The sequence below is a fragment of the Rhyacophila brunnea genome, unplaced genomic scaffold (assembly GCF_057557595.1).
Source record: "Rhyacophila brunnea isolate RB1 unplaced genomic scaffold, BYU_Rbru_1.0 scaffold_18, whole genome shotgun sequence".
Taxonomy (NCBI): Eukaryota; Metazoa; Arthropoda; class Insecta; order Trichoptera; family Rhyacophilidae; genus Rhyacophila; species Rhyacophila brunnea.
Window position 1 is genome coordinate 9265284 of NW_028232837.1, and position 23916 is coordinate 9289199.

General features: G+C 34.4%; 2 protein-coding genes across 2 annotated transcripts; both read right to left on the reverse strand.

Annotated features, from left to right (window-relative positions):
• Nucleotides 1-6321: 6321 nt before the first annotated feature.
• On the reverse strand, nt 6322-13849 carry alpha-PheRS (phenylalanine--tRNA ligase alpha subunit). The gene is made up of 6 exons (XM_085945561.1): nt 13451-13849; nt 12721-13078; nt 11609-11886; nt 10111-10251; nt 8823-9030; nt 6322-7863 (listed from the first exon to the last, which is right to left on the reverse strand). Exons 1-6 carry the CDS (start codon nt 13730-13732, stop codon nt 7640-7642), a joined length of 1491 nt encoding a protein of 496 aa, XP_085801687.1. The 5' UTR covers nt 13733-13849; the 3' UTR covers nt 6322-7639.
• A 3114-nt stretch (nt 13850-16963) lies between these two features.
• Iyd (Iodotyrosine deiodinase) lies at nt 16964-23574 on the reverse strand. The gene is made up of 4 exons (XM_085945562.1): nt 23296-23574; nt 21249-21476; nt 19851-20167; nt 16964-17232 (listed from the first exon to the last, which is right to left on the reverse strand). The coding sequence occupies exons 1-4, from the start codon at nt 23453-23455 to the stop codon at nt 17050-17052; spliced, it is 888 nt and encodes a 295-aa protein (XP_085801688.1). The 5' UTR covers nt 23456-23574; the 3' UTR covers nt 16964-17049.
• Nucleotides 23575-23916: the final 342 nt, after the last annotated feature.

Here is a 23916-nt window from a genome sequence, read left to right on the forward strand (position 1 = left end):
CGAATTTATTTATTATTTATACCTACATTAAAACATTTAAGTATACATAAAAATATTTAAGTATAGGTACATAAAAATACATAGTTTTCAATTTAAATTAAATTTAGCATAGAGGAATATATTCATTCAGTCTCGTTACTTGACAATAAACGTGCCCGTTTACTGCTGTTTTTCTCTGGTGAAAAATCACTCTTTCTAAAAATATTTAATGACGCTGACGCCGAAGCACACGGCGCGTCTCTCGTATCGAACCCGAAGTGACTGACTAGTGGCGACATATATCTACGTATGTATGTCTGGGCGGCATCCGGTGACAACATATGTATGCGCCAGTGGCGTGCGGTCCATTGCAACGCAATTTTTTGATAAATATGTACATACATACGTATTTTTATTCTTTTTAGTTTTTTTAAGCCGTGTTAAAGCAAAAAAATCAGTGTAAATAAAAGATAATAAAAAATAATCGGTACTTTTTTTAAGCCGTGTTATTTCGAAACCGTGCAAAAAAAAGCGGCGCAAAAAGAGGATCAGGTGTACATACTAGTAGTGAAGAGTGGAGGTAGGCTGTCAAGATCTGATAGAAATATCGTGTGCACTAAACTTAAGTCATATTTATTTGTAATCATTGAAATAAGAATACAAATTGCAAATTAGTTTTTAAAATTTAATTATATTTGTTTTTTATGAGGTTAGATTATTTAGAATATCATATTCAGTGTCCAAAAAATGCATCGGCAAGAGCTCTTCTGTGATGAAGTTACTTGTAATTTCTTGGCAAGGTATAATATGATGAAACTAATAAAATTCTTTTTTCAAATGCACTCCTGTAAAGTTGAAAATTGTCACATACACCATTTTGGCTCAGCATGTCTATTCTCATTGTATAATAATGATGATACCAAATTTTCTTCAAAACACTAATAAGACCAGTTGTCATGTATCGCTCGGAGACTGGTGCATGACTAAAAGCATGGAAAGGGTATTGGGGTCATTTGATCGGAGCATGGTATCTTCGAATCCATCAATCACACACATGGGGTGGAGACCAATGTTCCCTGTAAGGTGTGCATGTGTGCGCGCGCATACCTACCAAAATGTGTCCGCATACATGTTTTCATCCCCCTCACAGTCCTCAAATTAATAAGAAAAATATTTTTTGCATCACCCCATCTGTTGTACCTCGAAAAATAGTTTTTCATGAAAAAAATGGTTTTTAAACTTTTACTTTCGGGCAGGGCTGTCACATTTGTATTGACCGAATTATTAGTACTACCGAGATATCTCATATCTGGCGGTGAACGGGTTTATATTTTACCAATAAATACCATTTTTTCTTTATTTCCTATTTTTTTTATTTACTTTAAAAATTATCGTTGTTAGTGTTATTATTATATAAAATCACTGAAATTAATAAATACCTTAAAAATATAAGTTTTATTGAAAAATTGTATGTGCGTGTTTGTGGAGGGGTGTAAATTTACCGCACCGGGTGACACCAACCCTAGTTACGCCACTGCTCAGATGCGTTGATGATCCGCACACACAATAGAAAAATTAAAGGGAACATTGGTGGAGACGAAGATACAACTACAAGCTGTATACTTTGTACGGGGGCCTGCACATTATATAGTTCATCAAATAGACGAGTCACACATTGACATTTGGGAAGCCAGAAGGCAAACAAAGACCTAGTCGACGTCGTACAAGATCGAGGAATAGTGTCGAGTTGGTTTTAAAAACGTTGGGCATCCTAAAATTGAGAGAAGCGGCTTTGGACAGACCTGAATGGAGAAGGCCAAGACCCACGTAGGGTTATAGTGCCAGGAAGAAGAATTTAATTTTGATTATACTTTTTATGTCATGTTCCAAACATATTAATATCATAATTTGTAATATTCACTTCATGTTAATTATGACATAATAAGATTGAAATATAGAGTTTTCTGTGGTGTCCATTTTGACAAAATGAGTAAGCTCTGCTCATAAAATTAAGAATCAATTTAAGCTTCTTTTTTCACGTTCATATAATGTTTAAACTCCACCCCTACATAGGGTTATCTTCAACATCTTTGATCTGAACGTAATTGAATAGGTAATAAATAAAAAAACACAATATGATGGTGTAAATGCAGTGGTGGCCAAACCGTGGCGCATTGGATGACTACAAGTGGCGCATTGCATCTTGCGCCTACTTATTCTTTTGAAGTAGGCGCTATAACTGAATTCATCTTCATATTTTCAACACCTGAGTGCTGATTAAAAGCAAAAAAAGGTCGCGAATAACTGATTTAAATTTGAAGAATTCTCTGCTGCTCTCAGTAACAAATTTAACACCAAACATTGAAAGACTAGCGAAATCCAAACGCTCAAAAGTTCTCAGTGCTCCATCCCGCTCAGAGCTCTCTCTCATCACATCCAACAATTGTGGTCCAGAGTTATCTTCACCAAACGAGACTCTCCGGTAGCTGTAGCACCGTCAGCGGGGTTCACGAGAGCGATCACATTCTCGTCCAAGAGATCATTTCTGACTGTTGTAGATTGGTGCTCAATAAATGTGCGTTTTTTGAACTGGCATAAATAAATTAATTTAATTGCGTGATTGAGTAATTCCTTTTCATCCCCTAAGCGAAGCAAATCCTACCCCAATCCCTATTTTCCAACCCCAACTGAGAATGTAAGAAGGTAGAAAAGGTGCTTGAGTTGTATGGCGCATTTGAACTCCACTGTGAAAAAAATTGGCGGATGGTATGCCCACCCCTGGTAATATATCCACTTATATTTATTAAAATTAGCACAATAAATAAAATCAGATAGAAACAATGTTTTCTGACACATTCAATATCAACTGATGATATTCAGTTTGGAACGAGTATATTTTTATGATTCGCTTAGTCTATTATAGTGGGAACGCTTAACAATCAATATGAGCAGAAAGACAGTGCTAATTTATTTATTGTTTATGGCTGCCATCGCTGACTCTGTTTTGATCGCACCTATTGTATCGCCTTGTCTCAACTTGGCGTTCACTATCTTTTGTATCCTGCCGAAATCATTGAACATTACATTACATTAATGCGGTACATTCATAGGTTTATGTTCTAGATCCAAACACATACATATTAAACAAATACAATGGAAATTTTCTACATGCAGGATTCGAAATCGTCACCAAGAACTTCAAAGGGTAATCTACCGTGTATGTCAAATGTATTAATATTATAGACGTCTAAAACGATCATTAGCATAATATGTTTTTCAAAGTAATGATGATGAAGTTTAATTTTGATTACCATTGTTTCGGAAAAAATAATTTGACATTACATTGTTAAATAAAACCTACTTACTCCAAAAATATTACATACATAATTATATACCATATATCTGATAACAAAAAAATTGATAACATAAAAATTTCTCCAAAGCCTACCTCTTTCCAAAAGTCACCCTTCGCCATTGCCATAATGATAATGATGTGTAATTTAATGTGCAACATTTTACACTAATGGAATGCAATAAATCATTGTACTATTAAATTTTATGGTGATTAGATGGGGTATATAAATAAGATGTAATGCCAAATAAAAATGTAATTATTTACAATGTATCTTTTGAAGGAAAGTTACATAGTTGTTGTATTAACAATCTTGTTCTGGAATAAAGCATGTTACGGTGAAGATCACGATGGTAAATTCCCGATATCTCATATAATCTCTCCTTTGATTGAATGTGGATTTAATGTAGCAAGAGACAATTTTAAAGAAATGATTGGTGTTGTGACTTTAAATACTGGTAATGAAAATACCAAATATGGTGACGCTTTGATAAAAATACTCCATGAAAGATTCTTGTGGAGTTTACAAATTATATCTGTACCACTTTCAATGATGTCTGAAAAAACATATTTTTTAAATTGCTATATAATATTAGTGGAGAATCTAAATGATATATCAAATATATTTAATTACCTGAAGGATTTATTGCAATTATGGAATCCACGAGGAAAATACGTTTTGTTGATAGCAAATTCTATCGCTATCGATCCTATCAATAAGGAAGTGCTGCAGATTATGCAAGAATTATGGAAGCTAAATGTAATTAATACTTTGGTAGTTGCAACTGACAGTTCTGTAATGGGAAGTTATTATTTGTTTAGCTGGTTTCCGTACGCTAATGGTAGCTGCGGATATAATCAGGAATCAATTGATATTATCGGAATTTGTGATACTAACACCGTCAACAGTCGTAATAATTATGAAAATATGTTTCCCGAAAAAATTCCCAATGACTTCAATCGATGCACTGTACGTGTTACGACTCATGTGTGGCCGATCTATGTTCTTCCGCCGCTGCAATATGCTCCGATAAATATGACACAAAACTTGACAGAAGGAACTGAAATATCATTGCTGAATACAATATCCCAACACGCAAATATTAATATAGAGTATAGGCTATTTGAAATCAACGAAACCTGGGGACATGTTATGCCTAATAAAACTACTACTGGAATGATGGTAGCGTTATCGAGAGGCGAAGCAGATATTGTGATCGGTGGATACGCTCCAGTTGAAACCAGGCTATACGACATGTCAAGAAATTACTATTACGACGAAATGAAATTCATCGTGCAAAAAGCGGGTCTAAAAGAAAAGTGGTTGAGTTGGGCTACCATTTTTAATTGTAAGACATGGATTCTTTTATTTTCTGCATATATTCTGGCATCAATTATAATGCATTTTTTGTCGCAGATCACAGATGGAGCCGAGCTGAGCTGAATGTTTACGGCTTATCTGAATCGTTTTTGCTGCTTTTGGGATCAATGCTTGTACTCTCTGTTAGGTTTAAAAAAATTCACATAGAATTAAGAGCGTTATTTTTACTATGGGTGTCGTCAATTTTTATTCTGAATGCTACATTTCAGACATCAGTAACTAGTGTGCTCACCCGGCCTGTCTATGAACATCAAGTGTCAAATATAGATGAAATCGTACAGGAGAATTATGAAACTGTATTTACTTTCCCAATAAGACCTTTTTTAAGGACATGGATCGATGAACCAAACTATATAACTATCTCTGATAAGTCAAAAATATGCCAACAAATGCGAGAATGTCTTATGATTGTTAATAGAAATCCAAGAACGGTTACTCTAATAGCTTATAAGAATTATTTGTACGAATCGTGGATATTCCGAGATAGTTCCGGTAAATCGAGGGTTTATGTCTTTCACGATCGAGTTTTCATTTACATAACTGTTTTCCATATGACAAAAGGTTTTGTATTGAGAGATAGACTCAACTCATTGATTTCAAGAGTAATGGAAGCAGGTTTGTATCAAAGATGGGAGAACTGTTTGTTTATGAAACGGTTAAAAAGAAAAAATCTAGAAATCGTTGCCGAGGATTCTACAGGTCCGATTGCGCTCACATGGCACCATATTGAAGGAATATTTTATGTCTTATTTATCGGATGGACTGTTTCAGCAATTACTTTTACCTTGGAGATAGCCAAGAAATGGAGAGATGGTCAGGATACAAATAATATTGAATATATTAATTGAATAATAGTTTGTGAATACGTTTATCTAGAGTCCAGGACCGCTGATAAAGGTGAATTCACAGCTGATATCAAAATAATGAAGAATGGTATTGATAAAAAACGATTTGAATGAATAATAAAAACATTCCTAAGCCAACTAAAATGCAATTAGACCTGAGATGCATTCTGAAGTTTTTTGGATGTCCTTATTGTTCAGGGCAGACTGGATAATATGGAAAGATTGGTGGTTTTGAGTAGTCTCCATGGAAGGAAAATGGGAGAAACGATCGCTGAAGATTCCACCGAACCCACGCCTTTGACATCAGTCTAGTTAACTGCATGGTTGGATTTTATTGCTTAGGTTGGAAAATGTTGTTTTTAAACGATAGACATATGAACAGTTTTGCTCGGTATACCAGAGAAGTAGCTCATTATAAAAATGAATAAATGTATGGAGAAAATCATGAACTAAAATGTCAATGAATGTTTCCTCATTACATCCGAAATCTCGCTATTTCTGTGATCGTAATAACCAAGTTCGACTCTATATAATAAGATTGAAATAAAGATGTTCAAGAAACCTTTCTTTGACTCAATGGAGTTTTCTGTGGTGTCACATAATTGGCATCTTTCTTTAAAAATAACTAAGCTCTTCTTTTAAAATTAGGAATCAATTTAAGATTCTTCTTTTTCTTTCGTATAATGTTTAAGACTCCATCTCTACGTAGTGTAATCTCAACATCTTTGAATGTAATTGAATAGGTAATAAATAAAAAAACACAATATGATGGTGTAATGTAACCACTTATATTTATTAAAATTAGCACAATAAATAAAATCAGATAGAAACAATGTTTCTGAGAAGAATTTTCTTTTAACTTATAAGCGTGATCACTTGAAATACATTTTTCTTAACCATAAAATCTTCACAACACATGAAATAATAATAAGATAAGACTTTTTAAGTCAATCAATATTATGTATACATTAAAGGGCCTTATGCAGAGTCACACTTATGTACATAAGTTGGGTTATGCATTATATTTGGTCAATTTTCGGGTGCATAACAAATCCATGTATGGTATGAATATCTTGAAGAGTTGAAATTCTCAGGGTAGCTATTTTTAAGTTTGGTTTTCTGTTGCAAATCAGAGATGTTTAACAAACATCCAAAAATATACAATCTGATTTACCACAGTAATCAAACATTAAAATCTCCGCACTGAGAATTAATGTTTTTTGACATGCATAGCAAGTGACTTCCATGGAATTTAAACAAAAGTGAATCGAGGAAATAGTATAGTATTTGATTCACCCTCCTCCAAAGCTTGATTCTTAAAAAATATCACTGAGGTAGCGGACAATACGTCAAATGATGCTGGATGTAGCGTCGAAGACCTGACAGCGAAAGTGCTTCCACTGCGAGCAGGCACACATATTTGTTGTTTCCTAATGTGCAATGGCGAATAGAGATAACCACTTTGACTCCTGACTACTACACCAGTCAATTTATGACTGGACACAGTGGATTCGCTGCCAAGCTCTATGAGCTTGGATGTGTTACCCGACCAACATGTCTATGTGGCGGAGAACTACAGGATGCAAATCACATCCTCTGGGAATATCCGAGAATGTTTACTGAAAAGGAAAAGACCCTCAAGTCTGTTTAACCCGCTGTTGGACCTGTCAGACAATCCAAGAAAGGTAAACATTGCATTCCGGCATTATACTGCAGATGTGAAGATCTATTTACATAGTCTTGTTCATCAGCATTGTTTTGTATAAAATACATTTTATTAATTAGAATCATTTGTTTTTTGTTATGTTGGTAAATTTTTTGGGGTTTGAAGAAATATCCAAGAATTAAATTTTTTTTTTTTACCACAGACAAGCAGTGTCAAATTGACACCAAATGTCCAGAATCACTTGGTTAATAGCGGCATCAAATTGGCATTGATTGTCTCCGATGGGTTAAAGAAATCATATTATGAAAAAGATTGTGAATAGTATTTTGGTTACTTTCAAATTCAAACTACATCACACTTAAAATAACACAGGCCAAGTAAAAAAAAAACTAATCTAAACGTAGAGAGAAACCGCATCAATCTTTATCCAACCGGCACAGCGGACTGTCGATGATCATTTGCAGATCGACCTTTGGTCCTACGAGATCTCTGATGTTGTTGTAGCCGTATTTGATCATGGTGGGTCTTTCCAGGGAGAGGCCCCACGCGATGACATTCACATCTTCAGGCAAACCCATTGGTAGCAACATCTCTGGACGGAACACTCCTGAGTTTCCGACTTCGATCCACTTGCCTAGTCCTGAAAAACAAAGACACAATTAGTATACACCAAACTATCTTTCCTAATAACTTAGAGTATAATTGGTTATTCACAACCTATTATTTGCCGTTTTATACCTTTAACATATATAATAAGGTAGTGTTGGAGACTGCCTTTTGGACGGAGGATATCGATAATAACAACCAAAAAGAATAGCAATACATACTTTGAGATATTATTACAAAGATAATCATATATTATATTAAAATCATAAGAGATATTTTCCGATAGTTATACGTAGCAACTTCCATTAAGCTGATACTTATTTTATGCACGCTTTAAAAAAAAAACAAAAGAATATTCCATCTACTGTCACTTGGATACTATACTGTGTTACAACCAAATGCCGTCTATTTGACGCTTGCATTCTGACGTTGCCGCTTTACAGTAGCAAGTCATCAAACCTTATACAGGCTCAGGGCAACAGTATATTGACCTTTAAGAACAGCTGATGTTTATGACAGATACTGGGTATGCGGCGGTATAGCTTTCGGAGTAACAAAGAGATAAGAGAGCAGAGCCTCTCATCACGCTGAGAGTAAAGAGGCCACTTCCTGTGGATGCCTCGAGAAAAACAACCTGGCTTGACCATTCTACAAGCTAACCGGATTCCACCGTGTTGGAAGAGTGTATGCAGCGGAGCTACAGAATGCTGACATGACCTTGGAAGATGCAAGAAAGCTGGCAAGCAATACGGATTCTTGGAGGTGCCATATGGTGTCCATATGCTCTAACTGAGGAGTGGATATGGTCGAAGAAGAAGTGTTGGGAAAATGGGTAACAACCATTCTCAATAAAAAATATTGTGTTATATAACCTCTGGGGCCATCCATATGTCCTTCTTAGGAGCGAACTACAACAAGGTTTGTTTAAAATGAATTGAGAACTTTTCATTGGTTGTCTCAACAGGTTATACAATGAATTTAATGTTGACGTACCTTCATGATAGCAGAATATTTCCATGCTGGGTTCAGTGTATGGATTGTAGGCCGGTTTGAATTGCATCTTTTTGAATCCGAGCCGGTTGAAGAAGTCGTGCAGCGTCTCTATCAAGTCCGCAAGGCTCAGCCCTCGGTCGGCGATCACTCCTTCAACTTGGTGGAACTCTGCTAAATGTGTGGCATCCAAGGTTTCATTTCTGAATACCTAAATAGCAACAAAGACAAAACGTTGAGATTAAACAAAATTCTGCCACTTGTCAATTATGTACAGACCTACAAACTTATCTGTAGAATGGCCAAAAATGGAACTATGAACTACCATAGGACGTCATTTTGAAAATTTCATTCGAGGGTAGTTTTCGACAGTGGCTCCCCAACCCATTCTTCAGATAAATTTGTAGGTCTGTAGTTATGTATCCTGAAAAACTGACACCATAAATTATTTCTTGTCTGTAGAATTAACCGCCATTGGTAATGCTAGTTAGATGACAAATGTTATGTCAACCAAAATCCGAGGGTAATTGGGACCAAATCCTCTTAAAACAGGGACCAAAATTACTAAGTAAATGGATTTAATTGGGACACGTTTAGAAAAGAAAAAGACACGTGAGCAAGACAGAATTAGCGTAGGAGTGTAGGATTGAAAGTGACAGTTTACGACTATGAGCTATTGCGCTTGTGCTTTTTATGTCTTTTTGTAGTTTTTTTTTTTGCATCTTCCTGCAAATTCGTAACTGCGGGGACTCGGATAGCGAATAATCAGATAATGAGAACCCCATGTATAAGAAAAAGGCATAGATCAGTGATACACAACCTTTTTACCAGTAAAATTATCCATTTATTTCTAATTTTTCGCGGGCTACACATGGTACATACAACTCATTGTCAGACTATAGATATTATATTATGTAATAATTTTAACAATGTAGGAGCCGAGGATCCTCGAATGAATACAAGTGATACAACAATACAAGTCTAGTCCAGGAAAATATTAAGATACGATTCATTCTTCTTTTGGTAGTTTGGCGACCAACTTGCGCTACACCTCCCTATCATGGGCCAGTCATATCAAATTGCAGAAAGGATATGCTTCTTTCTGCCTCAATCCTGATCTTAATTTCATGATCTGGATTTCAGTCTTCGTGTAGACGGCAACCAAAGAATTTTATATGCTCCACCCTACATACTGTAGAGCTCAGTATTGTATAATTTCTTCTAAATCTTGCTGTTTTTCAACAGACCATAATTAAATAAGTAGCGGTCAAATTAAAATATTATTACATACCCTATCAATACTGAAGTACTTCTGAGGAACGAATTCGTCTAATTGTGCTAGCGCGTGCAGCATTCTCGCGCTGACAGCTGTCGTATGCGTTCTAAGGAGATTCTTTTGGGCTTCTTCTATTTTCCAATTGTATCCGTAACCCTGTCAATAATAAAATCATAATTATAAGCAAAATATATTTTTGTTAACGCTAAAAACCATTTTTAGACCTGTATAGCTTTGACTCAGCCTGCCGTGAGTATCCCAAATCATGATTGTATTACCAATAAACAATATTTTTATTCCACCCATCTTCGAATAGAAGAAGTTTCTCGCAAATGTGAATATAATGTTGTAAAAATAAATAACACTATCAATAAATACACATTTTCTTTGAATTTACTCTTAATATAAATGGTAAACCAAGACCCACTATATTCAGGCCTGTGAATTTAGATTGTAGTTATTGCTTGTTCTTCAAATGCAAAATGGTAAACTGTTTGTAGAAAACAATGACTGTTACATAATGAAAAAAAATGGTAATACATCCGTTAATTAAAATGAACGAAATTTGCAATCGAAAAACTTCTTTACTGCATTCGAAGTTAATCAATAACTAGCACAACCATTGGGGGTCGCCATTTAGTGTCGCAGCTGACTATATACCAGTGGTGAATGGTAGAGGTATGCTAAGATCAGCCATAAATAGTGCACACTGAACTTTGTCAGTCAAACGTATTTGTTTTCATTGAAATGAGACTACAATTTACAGACAGTATTGGTTAGTTTTTAAAATTCAATTAAACCCTGCTAAACCAAGCCGTAATAGTAATAAAAATACTCGTCTATCTATAAAATATCTAAAATTATACAATTAAATCAAACATAACTTCGGATATTTTATCTATTATAGTTTGATTTAGGCAGGGCTTAATGAATTTAAAAAAGTGAACCAACAATATGTGTGTAATAATAATATGTATTCTAAATCCAACGAAAACAAAAAGTATGAATGAAAAAGTGTGCACAATTTTGTCGTATCGACCAAAATATACCAAAACCATTATGGTTTGGTTTATTCTGGGTTTAATTGATTTTTAAAAACAAACCAATGCCATCTGTAAGTTCAATAACAACAAATACGTATGATTAACAAAGTTTAATGCGTACTATTCATGGCGGATCTTAACAGCTTCCCTCCACCCTTCGCTACTGCAATAGGCGACCATAGTGATAAACGTTAAAAAAAATGTATTGGTGTTACTATGTCGTATGACATCATAATATGACCCTAAATATGTTTGGCCCCCTAGTTTTTCAATTAATCATATCCAGTGAAAACCGGCAACACACAGATAAGCTTCCTCCAAAATATGTTCTTATCAATAGAATACATTTTTGAAAATATCAACAATATTCAAATTCTTGTCACAGGTTATCAAAAACAACTGATATCTTAATAAAACAAATGAAAGTTACAATTGTTTGCAAGATAGAAAAATAAAATTGATCTGCCTACCTGTGACCCGTAACCTCCTTTGCTGTGAACATTCTTCACTCTTTCTAAGTAGTCTTCGGGGAATTTGGTGGATGTGGCCGGATCCGAGATGAAGAAGGTGTCATGGGCGTCTCTGGCAGGATGCTGCTGAGGTTGGAAAAGGGCATCGAAGTTCCAGAAAGAGCTCTCCACGTAATTGTTGGTCGGCATTTCGGTGAAGCCCATCTCCAAGAATATCTGGCGGAACTCACTTCTCACGTTGAGGAGAGGATGTAAGTAACCGGTTTCGGGTACGGCACCTATAAATGATTCGAATACAATAATTTTTGAAAACAAATTCTGAGAAATTGTAACGAACGGAACCAGTTTTGGTTAACCCTTTTGGATCCTTGCACTGGACCAAATACACATTGACGGTCTAATAATGTCAATACCCCGTATCTGACCTATATGACGAAAATGACTTTTTGATGTAAGTACTAAAAGCAAAAAAAATACTGCCCATCGACTGCGACATTCCCATATCTGTCGTTATTTTAACAAAAATGATACAGCCATTTTAGTTATATCCTGTATCTGAACATTACAGGACTAAACCTGTAATAGCCCATATCTTGCCTCTAAGATGTCAAGCGTGTTGCATGACGTGTGTTGAATTCAGCTTCAAAATGTCACTTTCGAATTATTTAAAAGGTAAAACAGTGAGTAATATAACAAATTTGGATGTTTATCTTTATAATATATGTCACATTTCATAGGATGTTATCATTATATTAGGCGTTATGTGCTTTGCTTTACCACTTTTTACGTTACGGGTTATTGGCATGCTATGTAGTTACTACAGTCAGATACGGGATATTACATGTATTTTTTTTAGCGTCCTGCACAATTTGTAAAAAGTCACCTATGGGATATTAATATTAAGCCATCGACATGTATTTTTTGACCAGTCACAGGTTCGAACCCGTGACTTCATATTTATACAAAGATGTCCGCTCTACAAATCGGCCAATGTATGCATTTCATTTACTTACCGATAATTTACTTCCACCCAAATTAACCACTGATTAACAATATAGAATATTATATTATAATAATAAAATATAGCACAAGCCAACGGAGTAAATCCTTACCTAAAGCATCGAAATTGTAAACCTTGAATTTGAGATCTTTCCATGACGCATTTGAGAGCATTTCAGTTGTAAGATCAGTTTCTAATTTGGTGACAGTCGTTGTGAACTCGGGGCCTTTCTTGAGGAAGAAGCTCTTAACGACCACCTCTTGGAGAAGCTTTCTCTTTTTATAATCGTTCCTCACGTTGTCTGGAATGTTTTCGCTGATTCCCTTCTCGATGGCTCTCAAGTGCTCTTGTACTGTGTCGGTAATAGAGTCCACCTTTCGCTTGATGAGTGGGGCTCCGCCACTTTTGTCCACCTGTATCCAGCCGGCGGACATAGCTTTGCTGAAGCCAACTTTTGCATTAGGTACGTCCTGAAATTTGAAAATGTTCCAATTGATTTTAATGTTAATTTCGTGGCATTTGGGCAAGACACCAGGTGTGATTAAGCTTATTTTAATTTGGTACCGTTAGACGGCCGGCCAGTACAACTCGACGCAATGGCCTATCAACGGGTGGTCCGTGAGCTAAACACCAGAGGTTGTCGGCGTATCCCCTCTTAGCTCCGTGTATACCTTACCCCTCTTTATCACTCTCCACACCTAGACAGTCACAATCTACACGGCCTGCTTGTGGTTATGCTTAGCCACTGGCAGTCGCCTCGAGTTGCACCGGCCAGCCGGCTAATGGGCGCACAGGCTGAATGTACAGGTTATAGTTAGATGACACCAAAGGGACTTACTAACCTTCATAAGCACAGCTTGAGGAATGCCTTCGACTGGCACGGCGTGATAAACGAGCGCTTCATGACTTCCATTTAAAGCGACTTCTTTGCCTTCCTCGCTAAGCGCCCATTTTTTATTTGTGACGGTTTCGGAAAGAATTAAATCCCCCAAAGATTCTAAGCTCTTCACGGCGCCTACGACCTTCTGATGGTCTTCTTCGAAAGATGATGCAAGATTTAGCGTATCGACGTCTCCGTTCTTGTCCAGCCAAATCAACACTTTTTCAGCCAGTTCAGAAGCCATGGTGTAATAATTTAATTAGTTCTAGTGTTTATAAATAATTAAGTACACGATCTGTGGTGTTTAACATATGCCGTAAATTTTAACCTCAACTGTGAGTTGTCAAGTCAAATTATATGCAGTGCTGCCAGAGTGCCAAATGAAATTTTCAAAAGTAAGCAGATTTTTTGATTCTTTTTCAAAAATATCAGTAGATTGACAAAAATGTATGGAATTTATCGAAGAAAGTGTGTATATTGATATAATCCAAAGAATCTCTTTGATATAATCTGACAAGTAAAATATCCTTAGTATTCATCATAAATGTGAGTAGATTTGAAAAAAATCTTTTCTGACTAAAATTTTAGTAGATATGACAACACTTATACCAAGTGTCAAAAATATGAATTGCCATAAAATGGTATAAATATTATGAAAAAAGAACTACATAATATGTCAAGGAATACTTCATCATCAGCCGGGGTCGCCGGGGTCAATCCACTGCTGGATGAAGGCCTCCCCAAGCTTTCTCCAACTCTCTCGGTCCTGTGTCGTTCGCTGCCACGTATTTCCGCCGAACTTTACCAGTTCGTCAATCCAGCGGCTTTTAGGGCGACCCTGTGGCCGTTTCGTGGCCCTTGGGTACCACTGGATGACGGCATTTGTCCAGCGGCCGTCCTTTCGGCGAGCAATGTGCCCCGCCCATCTCCATTTCAGCTGTTTGGCAACGTCTATTACATCGGAATACTTAAGCATTCAGATTAATAAATTATTTTATAATTTTCAAAATTCAAATTCAAGATTCAAAATTTTATAATTTTTTACATATTTCACAATTAGGTATGCTGAAAATGTCTTTAGACTACTACCAACGAGTCACAAAAGTTATAAAATATAGGTTAGGGTCTAGGTTGTTAATGAGTCATTTCAATATTATTATAAATAGTGAGCAAAGGGATTGGACGGTGATAGTGAGTCACACTTTCACTGTTAATAACAAAATATGTGTTGGTATTTGGTATCGCTATTTTTGATACAACACAAGGGTGAGTGTTTTCATAAATATCATACTTTATCCAAATATAAGAATAATAATTTTTGTGCGGGAATTTATATATAGTGAATGGAATATTTTTTACTAAACCTTCCTGTAAATATGTGATTAGCACCATTTACTTATGTTATTTTAAACAATTTGTTCTAAAAAGAAACACAGCACTGAGGAGCAATATATCGTCGGTGTTTTGTAAAAAGGGCGAATTAACCAAAATGCTACTTTACAGGAGGAGGGTTTTTAACTTTTGACATTTATTTGTTTTTTCCCTGTAGATGATTATAAATATTTTAAAAGTTTATAATAAAGCTTAGAAAGAATACTGTCATTATAATAGGTATTATTATATAATATTTTAAAAGGCCTAATATATTGTGACATTTGCTTTTTATTTCGTAATTTTAATTAATTTAAATTTAGTCGATTATCGTTTTTAAGTACTTTCCTGTGGAGATAAAAATTCGCCGTTTTTACACAACAAAGCTAGTGGGGTACATATTGTATTTTCATTAAAATCTCGATTTCGCCAAAATGGTTGATTCCAGTGGCGGCTCGACGACTTTCTAGGTGGTGGGGTTTAGTCATTAATTATCAAATATAGGTACAACTGGTATAGGTATGTACCTACCTACACTCTCATATTATTATAGGCACATTATGTACGAAGTTACTTAAAATAATATGATTTTATTAATGAGGAAATAGATTTACCATCATCAGTTTTGAACAACAACATACAACGGGCGTTTTTACTCACCTATGGGGTCATTCTATTCGGTCCCTAGTATTCGTATAACAACGCTAATGCTTTCACATACTTTGTAGAAAGCGATAGTACCGCAGCAACGGGATGGGACTGAATGACCCCGATCAGCAAAACATAGACGCCATAGCTTTCTTTTGTACATAGGTGTCACCGCGAAATAGGGCGTATTTAATTTTTAATAAGTTATTTTAATACCGCGTAATCATTATGACGTTATTACATAATATACAATTATTGCTTTATTTATTTGTATAATAATAATAAATATCTCTCTAAAATTGCGATAGGTTTAGATAAATGAAATAAGTTAAATAATTCATTTAAATAAGTAGGTATATTATGACAATGATAAAAATATCGGATGTTTTTTACGCATTCTCCACGATGTGGGGATGGTCCCTATGAACCCTTAAGGTAGAGCCGCCCCTGGTTGATTCGCCCTTTTTACAAAACACCGACGATATGGTGAGTGTGAATTCCAAATCTCATTAAAAAATAACTGATAGTTTGGAAGATAGAGCGATTTTTGTAAAATTCGATTTTATTTCAATTTCCGCTGGTTTTCGTCCGCTGCGTGTACCTGTGCCTTTGTACTGAGGCCTGCGCAAAATGTGTTAATAATTTTGTTTTCTTGAGGTTCGTTTTTAAACTACATATAATAATTTCTGACCTCATTAACTTGTTCTACGATTTGATGTAATTTTTTTAAGCTATCAACAATCAGCATTGTATCATCAAAATATTGTATATTGATGAATATTATAAGATATAAAAAATAAATGAATAAATAATGGTTCCACTAACAGGCGGTTATAAAAAGCATAAAAATTTATTAAGTCAAACATTAAAAACAGTTATAAAGAATCAAGCTTCTGCAAGCTCTGCAAGCACGAATAAAGTTGTTTAAATACCTACTCGCTCAGGTTGATTGAATTCATGAAAATCATAAAAACAGTTTCTGAAAAGATTTCTCAGAGCCACCTTTCAACACCGGTTCATTAAAATCTACGTAGGTCTTAATATAAGTCTATAAATAATTTTCTATAAAATAAACTAAAACAGAAAAAATGCATTTTGTAATCAGAGGAATAATAAAATTCATCGATGAAACTAGAAAATTGTGTAACTCCAAAAATGCTACTTTACAAGAGAGACAAAAAATATTATGGTTTTATAAACAAATATAATGGTTATTGAGTTAAATCATCCATGATTTAACAATATTACAATTTTTTTGGAATTACATCATTTTACAAGACAGGTAGATATTAACAACGGCCACAAGGTGGTATTCAAAGTCAATTTTCGATTAAAGCGGAGTTACACATTTTTCTAGTTTCAACGACGATATGGTACTTACTTTTGATGATAAATAATGACTTTTGCCTGAACAGATTATTATGTGTGTTTGGATAGGATTGGAAACAATATACTTTAATATTGCACACATATTTTATTACTTTATACAAATACATATTTTATTACAATGTAGGTATTGTCATGGTGTCATCAATCAACAGATTAAATTTCAGAACAAATTTCATGTAATTCTTTTCTTGAAAGAGCCGGGACAGTACAGGTTGAAGAGGGCAGGCCTGTAGGGAAAAGCAGTGTCAGTCTTTCCTCGTTGGGTCGTCCGAGTATCTCACGCAACCGTCCTCCGCATTGCAATGGCGTAGAAGTCAGTGTTGTAAGACCAGCATGCTGAATCAACAACAGAATGAAAGCTGGCATAACATAAAAATATTTTTAACAATCTAACATTGTTCAGATCAGTGGCGAAGGGTGGAGGTAGACTGTTAAGATCCGTCATAAATAGTAACCCTACCTAATCCAAGCCATAGTAGATAATAATAGTCAAAAAATATTTGTTTATCTATAAAATATCTAAAATTATGCCATTAAATCATACGTAATATTAGATTAGTGGGAAATGGCTAACATTTATTTCTCGTTAATACAAACCTACATTCTATTGAGGCCCATATTATGGTCTTATTAGGGTCAGACATGGTCTTTTTTTTATATTGTATAGATAGAAGAATGTTTTTAATCGATTATGGTTTGATTAAGTTATGGCATCATGAATTTTAAAAGGCTAACCAATACCATCTGTAATAATTCTTAATTCAACGTAAACAAATAAGTATGATTGACAAAGTTTAGTGTACACTATTTATGTTGAACCTTAACAACCTACCTCAACCCCTTGCCTCTGATCCACATAGATATTATGTGTATATTTCCAAAAACCGATAATTTCACAAATAAGTCTAAAAACCATCAAAACATAATATTAAAGAAATGTTTAAGGGGCCGCTGAAGAGCTCGACATTCAAATATAATTCAGTATGAAAAGGACCTCGGCGTCGTAACTACGTTAATTTAAATCGATCTTTTCGCAAAAATCACTAATCATCGGAGATTTTATTTCAAGAAACATTATTATTATTACTGATATTGTCTGCTGCGCGGAGCATTATTATTATTTTATGAACACCTGCGAGATGAAGGCGATCAGAAAACAGGGCTGTCAAAATAATATTAAGCATTAATATTTTTAAAATGTTAATTTCATCATAGTTTTTAATCAAACCTGTGCAAGTACGTACTGATAACTTGGGTGGATTTTGTAGCAAACATACTATTGATATATATACGGGTATATTAGTATTATAACCCAATTCAAATTGAACATAGGTTGATACTCAAATACTATTATAGTATGTTTATGATTTCGAGAAAATAATACGATGGTATAATTAATCCATATCAATTATTTGAAAACATTACATTCGCACTTTGCAAAGATAACATCAAAATGTGTATATTCTTATCTAAATGACGAATGACATGCATGAGTGAGCACGGCTGAAAGCTTGGAAATGTGTTTTTTTCTATTTCAAAATCTTTTAATTGTGTATTATTTTATAACAAATTCAATGCCAACTTCGTATAACTAATAAAAAATACTGTTTGTTTCTACGAATAAAAAAAAACAGGAAGGAAGATGTGTACAAATCACGGCAATCAGAGAGGCCGGCAAATATGGCCGACAATGCGTGATACACAAACATAAAATACACAAAATTACAAACACATTCGAAGTTTGCCGCACACGTACAGACCACGTGATATTTGTTTACGCAAAATCGTCGCTTTTCAAAATGGCGAATTTGATTGCCAGATTCTACTGCGATGAATCAGTATGTTCCTTCTTGTCTTTTTTTATTCGTAGGTTTGTTTACTATGTACACCGAGAAATTTCCATTTATAAAATCGGAAACGAATTTTAAAGAAGAGTTTTGGAATAGGTATAATGCAACCAAAACTGGAAAAAATTCTATCATGGGTGTTGACTTCCTGAATTAGTTAACCCCAGGTCCATGCCACTACGTGAACCACAGTGGATATTAAGCCATTTCCACACTGGCAACAAGTTGCTGGCAACCTCATTAAATTTTACGATACTTACCATAATTGCTTAAGAAATTTTACGATAATCATCATAATTATCGTAAAATCTAACGAGGTTGCCAGCAACTTAACTTGTTGCCAGTGTGGACCCGGCATTAGATGCACAAAACTTAAATAATACATATTATAAATAAAAATTTAAAATTATAATTATTTATGATTTATGTCTTCGACAGCCCTGATGAAATAAATGTGAAATATGAGTCTGATCAGTCATAGAGCAAATTTATTGACACAAACAACTTTCACACGACCTTTTTATATTAACTAGTAGACCAGATATTATGGACCACATGTTAAAAAATCATATTTTCAATTCTCAAGGCCAATTCTGTAGAACGTCCTCTTAAACACAATAATTGTGATTTGAGTATCTTTTGGTTAATTCTTTTCATATAACAACGATGCGCTGAATTATCATCCCGTGGCATTAATTGTAGTTATTGTTAAGAACAGGCCCGGTCATAGGGCGATTATGCCGATTGGGCTCAATCGGGACTCGTGCTCTAGAGCAGTGTTTCCCAACTGCTGATGCTCAGAAATATTTTACTGGTCCACAAATAGTAGTTGACCATTTTAAAATACTGGTACTTTGGACTCCTACAGTCAAATATCTAGCCATAACTTTAGATGAACATCTAACATTGTGCGATTACCCATCCTATTATGACATACGCTGCCACCGTTTGGGGCAAGTGACAATACAATTATTGTCTTCTATGTATTCAATTTATAAATTAGTCATGTTTTAAATATATTTTTACGAGTAAGAATAACTGCTTAGTATTGGATCTTCGTCACTGATAATACTAAAGGTCATCGATGATAATCCCTTGAGTACTTACATGGATTGCCGTAATAAGCATGCCTGCCGCGATTGCAGTGCTAATTTCATGGTAGTAGTGAATTTTTTTCTTTCCATTCTCATCAAATGAATACAGTTGCTTGAACAGAAGAATCAGATATGGAGCATCGGTCAAATATTGTTTTTGCCATGTGGTTTTCAGTGGTTTGATGTCAGTTGTCCACTTCTTCCCCATTCTTCTAGTGTAATTGAGATATTCCTCTTCTTCTACGATTTCTCTTATTTGCTGTTTGACATTAGCGTCTTTGACTATAACAAAGCGCCATGGTTCCGTATGAGCCCCACTCGGCGCCGTACCTGTGGGAGTTGAAAGCGATTATGAAAAACAATGAATCAAAATTTAAATTATTATACAGTTGCGCTAAACAGACGACTTCTACTACATACACACGTCTCATAAAATTAATAATCTCAACTCACATTATATGTGTTATGAAGATGTGTTATAAATATTTAACACAACAAAATATGGAAACAAAATTAATATTATACCAACACCTAAAATAATATGCACATTTTAGAGAGAGAGGGAAAAAAATAATTACTTTTACAATAATCACTAGCAGAATACTAAAACCTACAGAGAGAAAAATTAATTCATTTGAAATATTTAAATCAATTGAGAATATTTAAAAAAAATGTCTGGTCATATTAATTTTTGTATCCATTGTTTGTTTTGTCAAGAAAATGTTATAAAGAGTTTCTATTTTTATACGGGGGTTTTTAGACAAGGGATTATCGTCCGCGGAGTTAATGTCTGGGGGGCGATAAGTCTTTAAAATTGAAAAATGAAATATGGCAAATGAATCATAATACACATTTATGCACAAATGAGAAAAAGGATAAGTCAAATCAATACCTCTGAATTACTGAATTCCATACAGAAACATTGGAGTTCCCATACAAAATGGTCTAAAAATTAATCTTCTTTTGACTGTTCTGAGACAGTTCGCATACAGAATTGCTCTAGAGTTATGTGCTTGATATATTTCTGATTGTTTGTCTAAATATTCTATAAATGATTTGGCAATATTTGTAGATGTTCTGTTGAATCTGTGAACAATACACCATTCCTACAATTCAATTTCATTTTGCGAAGACATTTGACGATTCATTTCTTACCCAATCATTTCAGAATAACTCGTGTCGCATATTCACTCATCATCGTATTATGTCATTTAAAGATAATATTATATGGATTCGATAACATCATGAATTTGACATGACATAGTAAAAATAATTAACTTTGGAATTGACTGTATACTGGATACACTGGGTTTAAATTTGGTTGAATTATTTGCGACTTTGACAAAAATGAGAGTGACAGTAATGAAGTTTGCTACAAATAAATTCGCAAGGTCATTTTGTTTTACGTTACCAGCTGCTTTAATAATATTCCTTATGACTTCTTCTGGCACTGGGTCGCTGCTGAAAAAACGGACACTCCGTCTTGCATTCATTGTTTCGTAAAACTCCGATGACTTCTGCAACATTTCTTCATCGGAACACCTCCTGAAGTTATACGGAATATGTTCCAAGTCTTCAGGTAATGCTGGCTGATACTCATCATAATTCTCTTGGTCATTATACTCCTCTTCCAGAACATCTACTCGAAGAATAAATCATGAAAAAAAAACCACCAGGAAACATAAAGAAATAACCAAATAACATTATACATATTGATGAAGGATTCCTCACTATAACACCCCGTTTACACGTGTATGGATTTACTGCTGACAGTTTGTATTATCATGGCCATAACCAAAAAATGTACGTGTAAACACGTATTATTGTGCAAATTGATAGATATATATATATATATATATTGCATGCATACATCAAAAAAGTTCAGAAACTTCTTGGGCAGTAGCACGATAGTGGTGAACCTGCCGTTAAAAAAACGAACTACACCGCGCAGAGAGGTTTTTGGGGTGGCGGATTACTGAGAGAGTACTATACTAATGACTTTTTTTTCAATAAATTAAACCAATTCATTATAATAATGCCCCCTCGATTATTATGGCTTTATGCCGTAGTTAACTTACTGGTGCATTTTTGAAGAAATATGTCATGCATAATACTGAATCGTTTTATTGAGACTTTGAGAGAATGCTTTTTAGTATATTTTTATACAACTTTACTATGATGCATGTCATTGGTTACGCCTCATAATAATTATGATTCTCTGTACACATGTTTAAATAATATATTTTGTGTGAATTCTTCATTTTGTTACCCTTTGATAAGTGCCATCATTCAGTAATAAGCAACAGACATAGTTACCTGTGTCTCAGCATTACATTCAGTTTATGTAATTGAATTGAATATTTTTAATAATAAATCTAAATTATTTAAAAAATATATTTTCTGTATCATAAGACGTCATAACAGTGATTCGGGGAACTACAGACCCATCCACACTTTTTGATATAATTCTACGCACCCGACCCCTGTTATAGTCTGTAACACTACATACAGCGCTATAAAATCGTAGCCAAGATATGATGGTTCTAGTATATAGACCATGGCCCCCCAAAGAGGGAGCTGACAGGTCTCTAGCATGGGGGGCCGGGGTTAGAGGGAGCCCGGCATGGCGGGTCGACTAGTTAAGTGAAAACAACACACCATAATCTTACTCTAATAGTAAAAAAATTAATGATCTAATTAACACTTTAAAATATGTGGCTGTGTGATGTAATTTGATGTGATATAATGATTGATATAATTAAATAATGATAATTCACGTAGTGTATTCATGTAAAATTTTATTTTTTAATTAAGTACTTAATTTAAGTGTGTTTCCTGACTTACAAAATGACTTTTTATCCAATATGGCGAACGGTTGCATGTGACTTGGTTACCACAAAAGGAGGTCGTGATCTACTAATTATTAAGTGGCCGACAACTCACTAAATCAACTGGATTTATTTAAAAATCGCTAAAAATACAGGAAATACCCTTAACTATGGAGTTCTGTGGAAACCACTTGAGTAATACTACTGTAGAAAATCACACTGCCTTTAACCTTAGCGATAGGTAGGGGGCCCGCTTCAGGATGTGAAGTCCATGATATAGACATGTCTGCAGTGCCCAAAACCAAGGTTACACAATGCGATTGTATAAGTTTTTTGTTGTTTTTATTTTGTTTACATCCATTTAAATAATGTTTTAGCAAGAAAGCCATTGTCACTTCATGAGAAAAGGAACATTCTCAAAACGGTATAAAAACACTTTGACATGATATGCTCGAAATCAATTTGTATGTTTTTTTAAAAATACCGCCAATTTACGTTTTTTCTTTATAAAGATTTTTTTTGTCAGTGCCTTCAAAAACTTTAAATCGGGCTTTTACTGTATTTAAGTGTAATTAATTATTTGTACCAAACTGGAATAAAATAAATAATTTTTAATATTCTTTTACTGACCTTTTGGTTCAAGTTGAGTTTTTTTTTTGCCGTTTACTTCGTAGACTTTATCGGGAGCTGCCCGAAACTTCCGGAATAAATATGAAATTGCAAAACACACAAATAAACACAATAAAGATTCATAAAGATATTCTTTCAGGATTGTCTCTATTATAGCCATCGTGCCTTTGTTCAATAAATATTATCAAATGAAAATCGTGAAGTGAATAAAAAATATGTTATCGATTTTGTGATGCTAATTTTTACAGTTATGTGAGAGGACAAATATAAAACAACTCTGTTTGAGGAACCGATTTCCAAAATAATGAGCTTGCTGACCTTCTATTATAAAAACAAATTGGTGCTATCAAAAATATTAGCATGTAAACATCATTATAATCAGAGATATGCACTCAAAAGATAATGATAATGTGATGTTGTGACATAATTTGTGATTTGTTGGTCAACTTTACTGATCATAATTGTTATTGTGATGTTATTATAAATTCTATTTTAAATATACCTACTTACCTACTTATTTTAATTTAATGAGCAAATTAATATATTTACATAATGCAAGAAAGAATTATATTATTCGTATTAAGTACTAGCTCATATTTAAAAAAGGATTGTATCAAAGGC

Coding starts and splice junctions, on each gene's coding strand:
- Iyd (XM_085945562.1), bottom strand. CDS start 23,455: ATGGCTATAATAGAGACAATCCTGAAAGAATATCTTTATGAATCTTTA. Junction 20,168..21,248: donor GAATATTATTAAAGCAGCTG/GTAACGTAAAAC, acceptor CAACTCCCACAG/GTACGGCGCCGAGTGGGGCT. Junction 17,233..19,850: donor TGCTTATTACGGCAATCCAT/GTAAGTACTCAA, acceptor TTGTTGATTCAG/CATGCTGGTCTTACAACACT.
- alpha-PheRS (XM_085945561.1), bottom strand. CDS start 13,732: ATGGCTTCTGAACTGGCTGAAAAAGTGTTGATTTGGCTGGACAAGAAC. Junction 10,252..11,608: donor AAGGAGGTTACGGGTCACAG/GTAGGCAGATCA, acceptor TATTATTGACAG/GGTTACGGATACAATTGGAA. Junction 9,031..10,110: donor AGTACTTCAGTATTGATAGG/GTATGTAATAAT, acceptor GTTGCTATTTAG/GTATTCAGAAATGAAACCTT.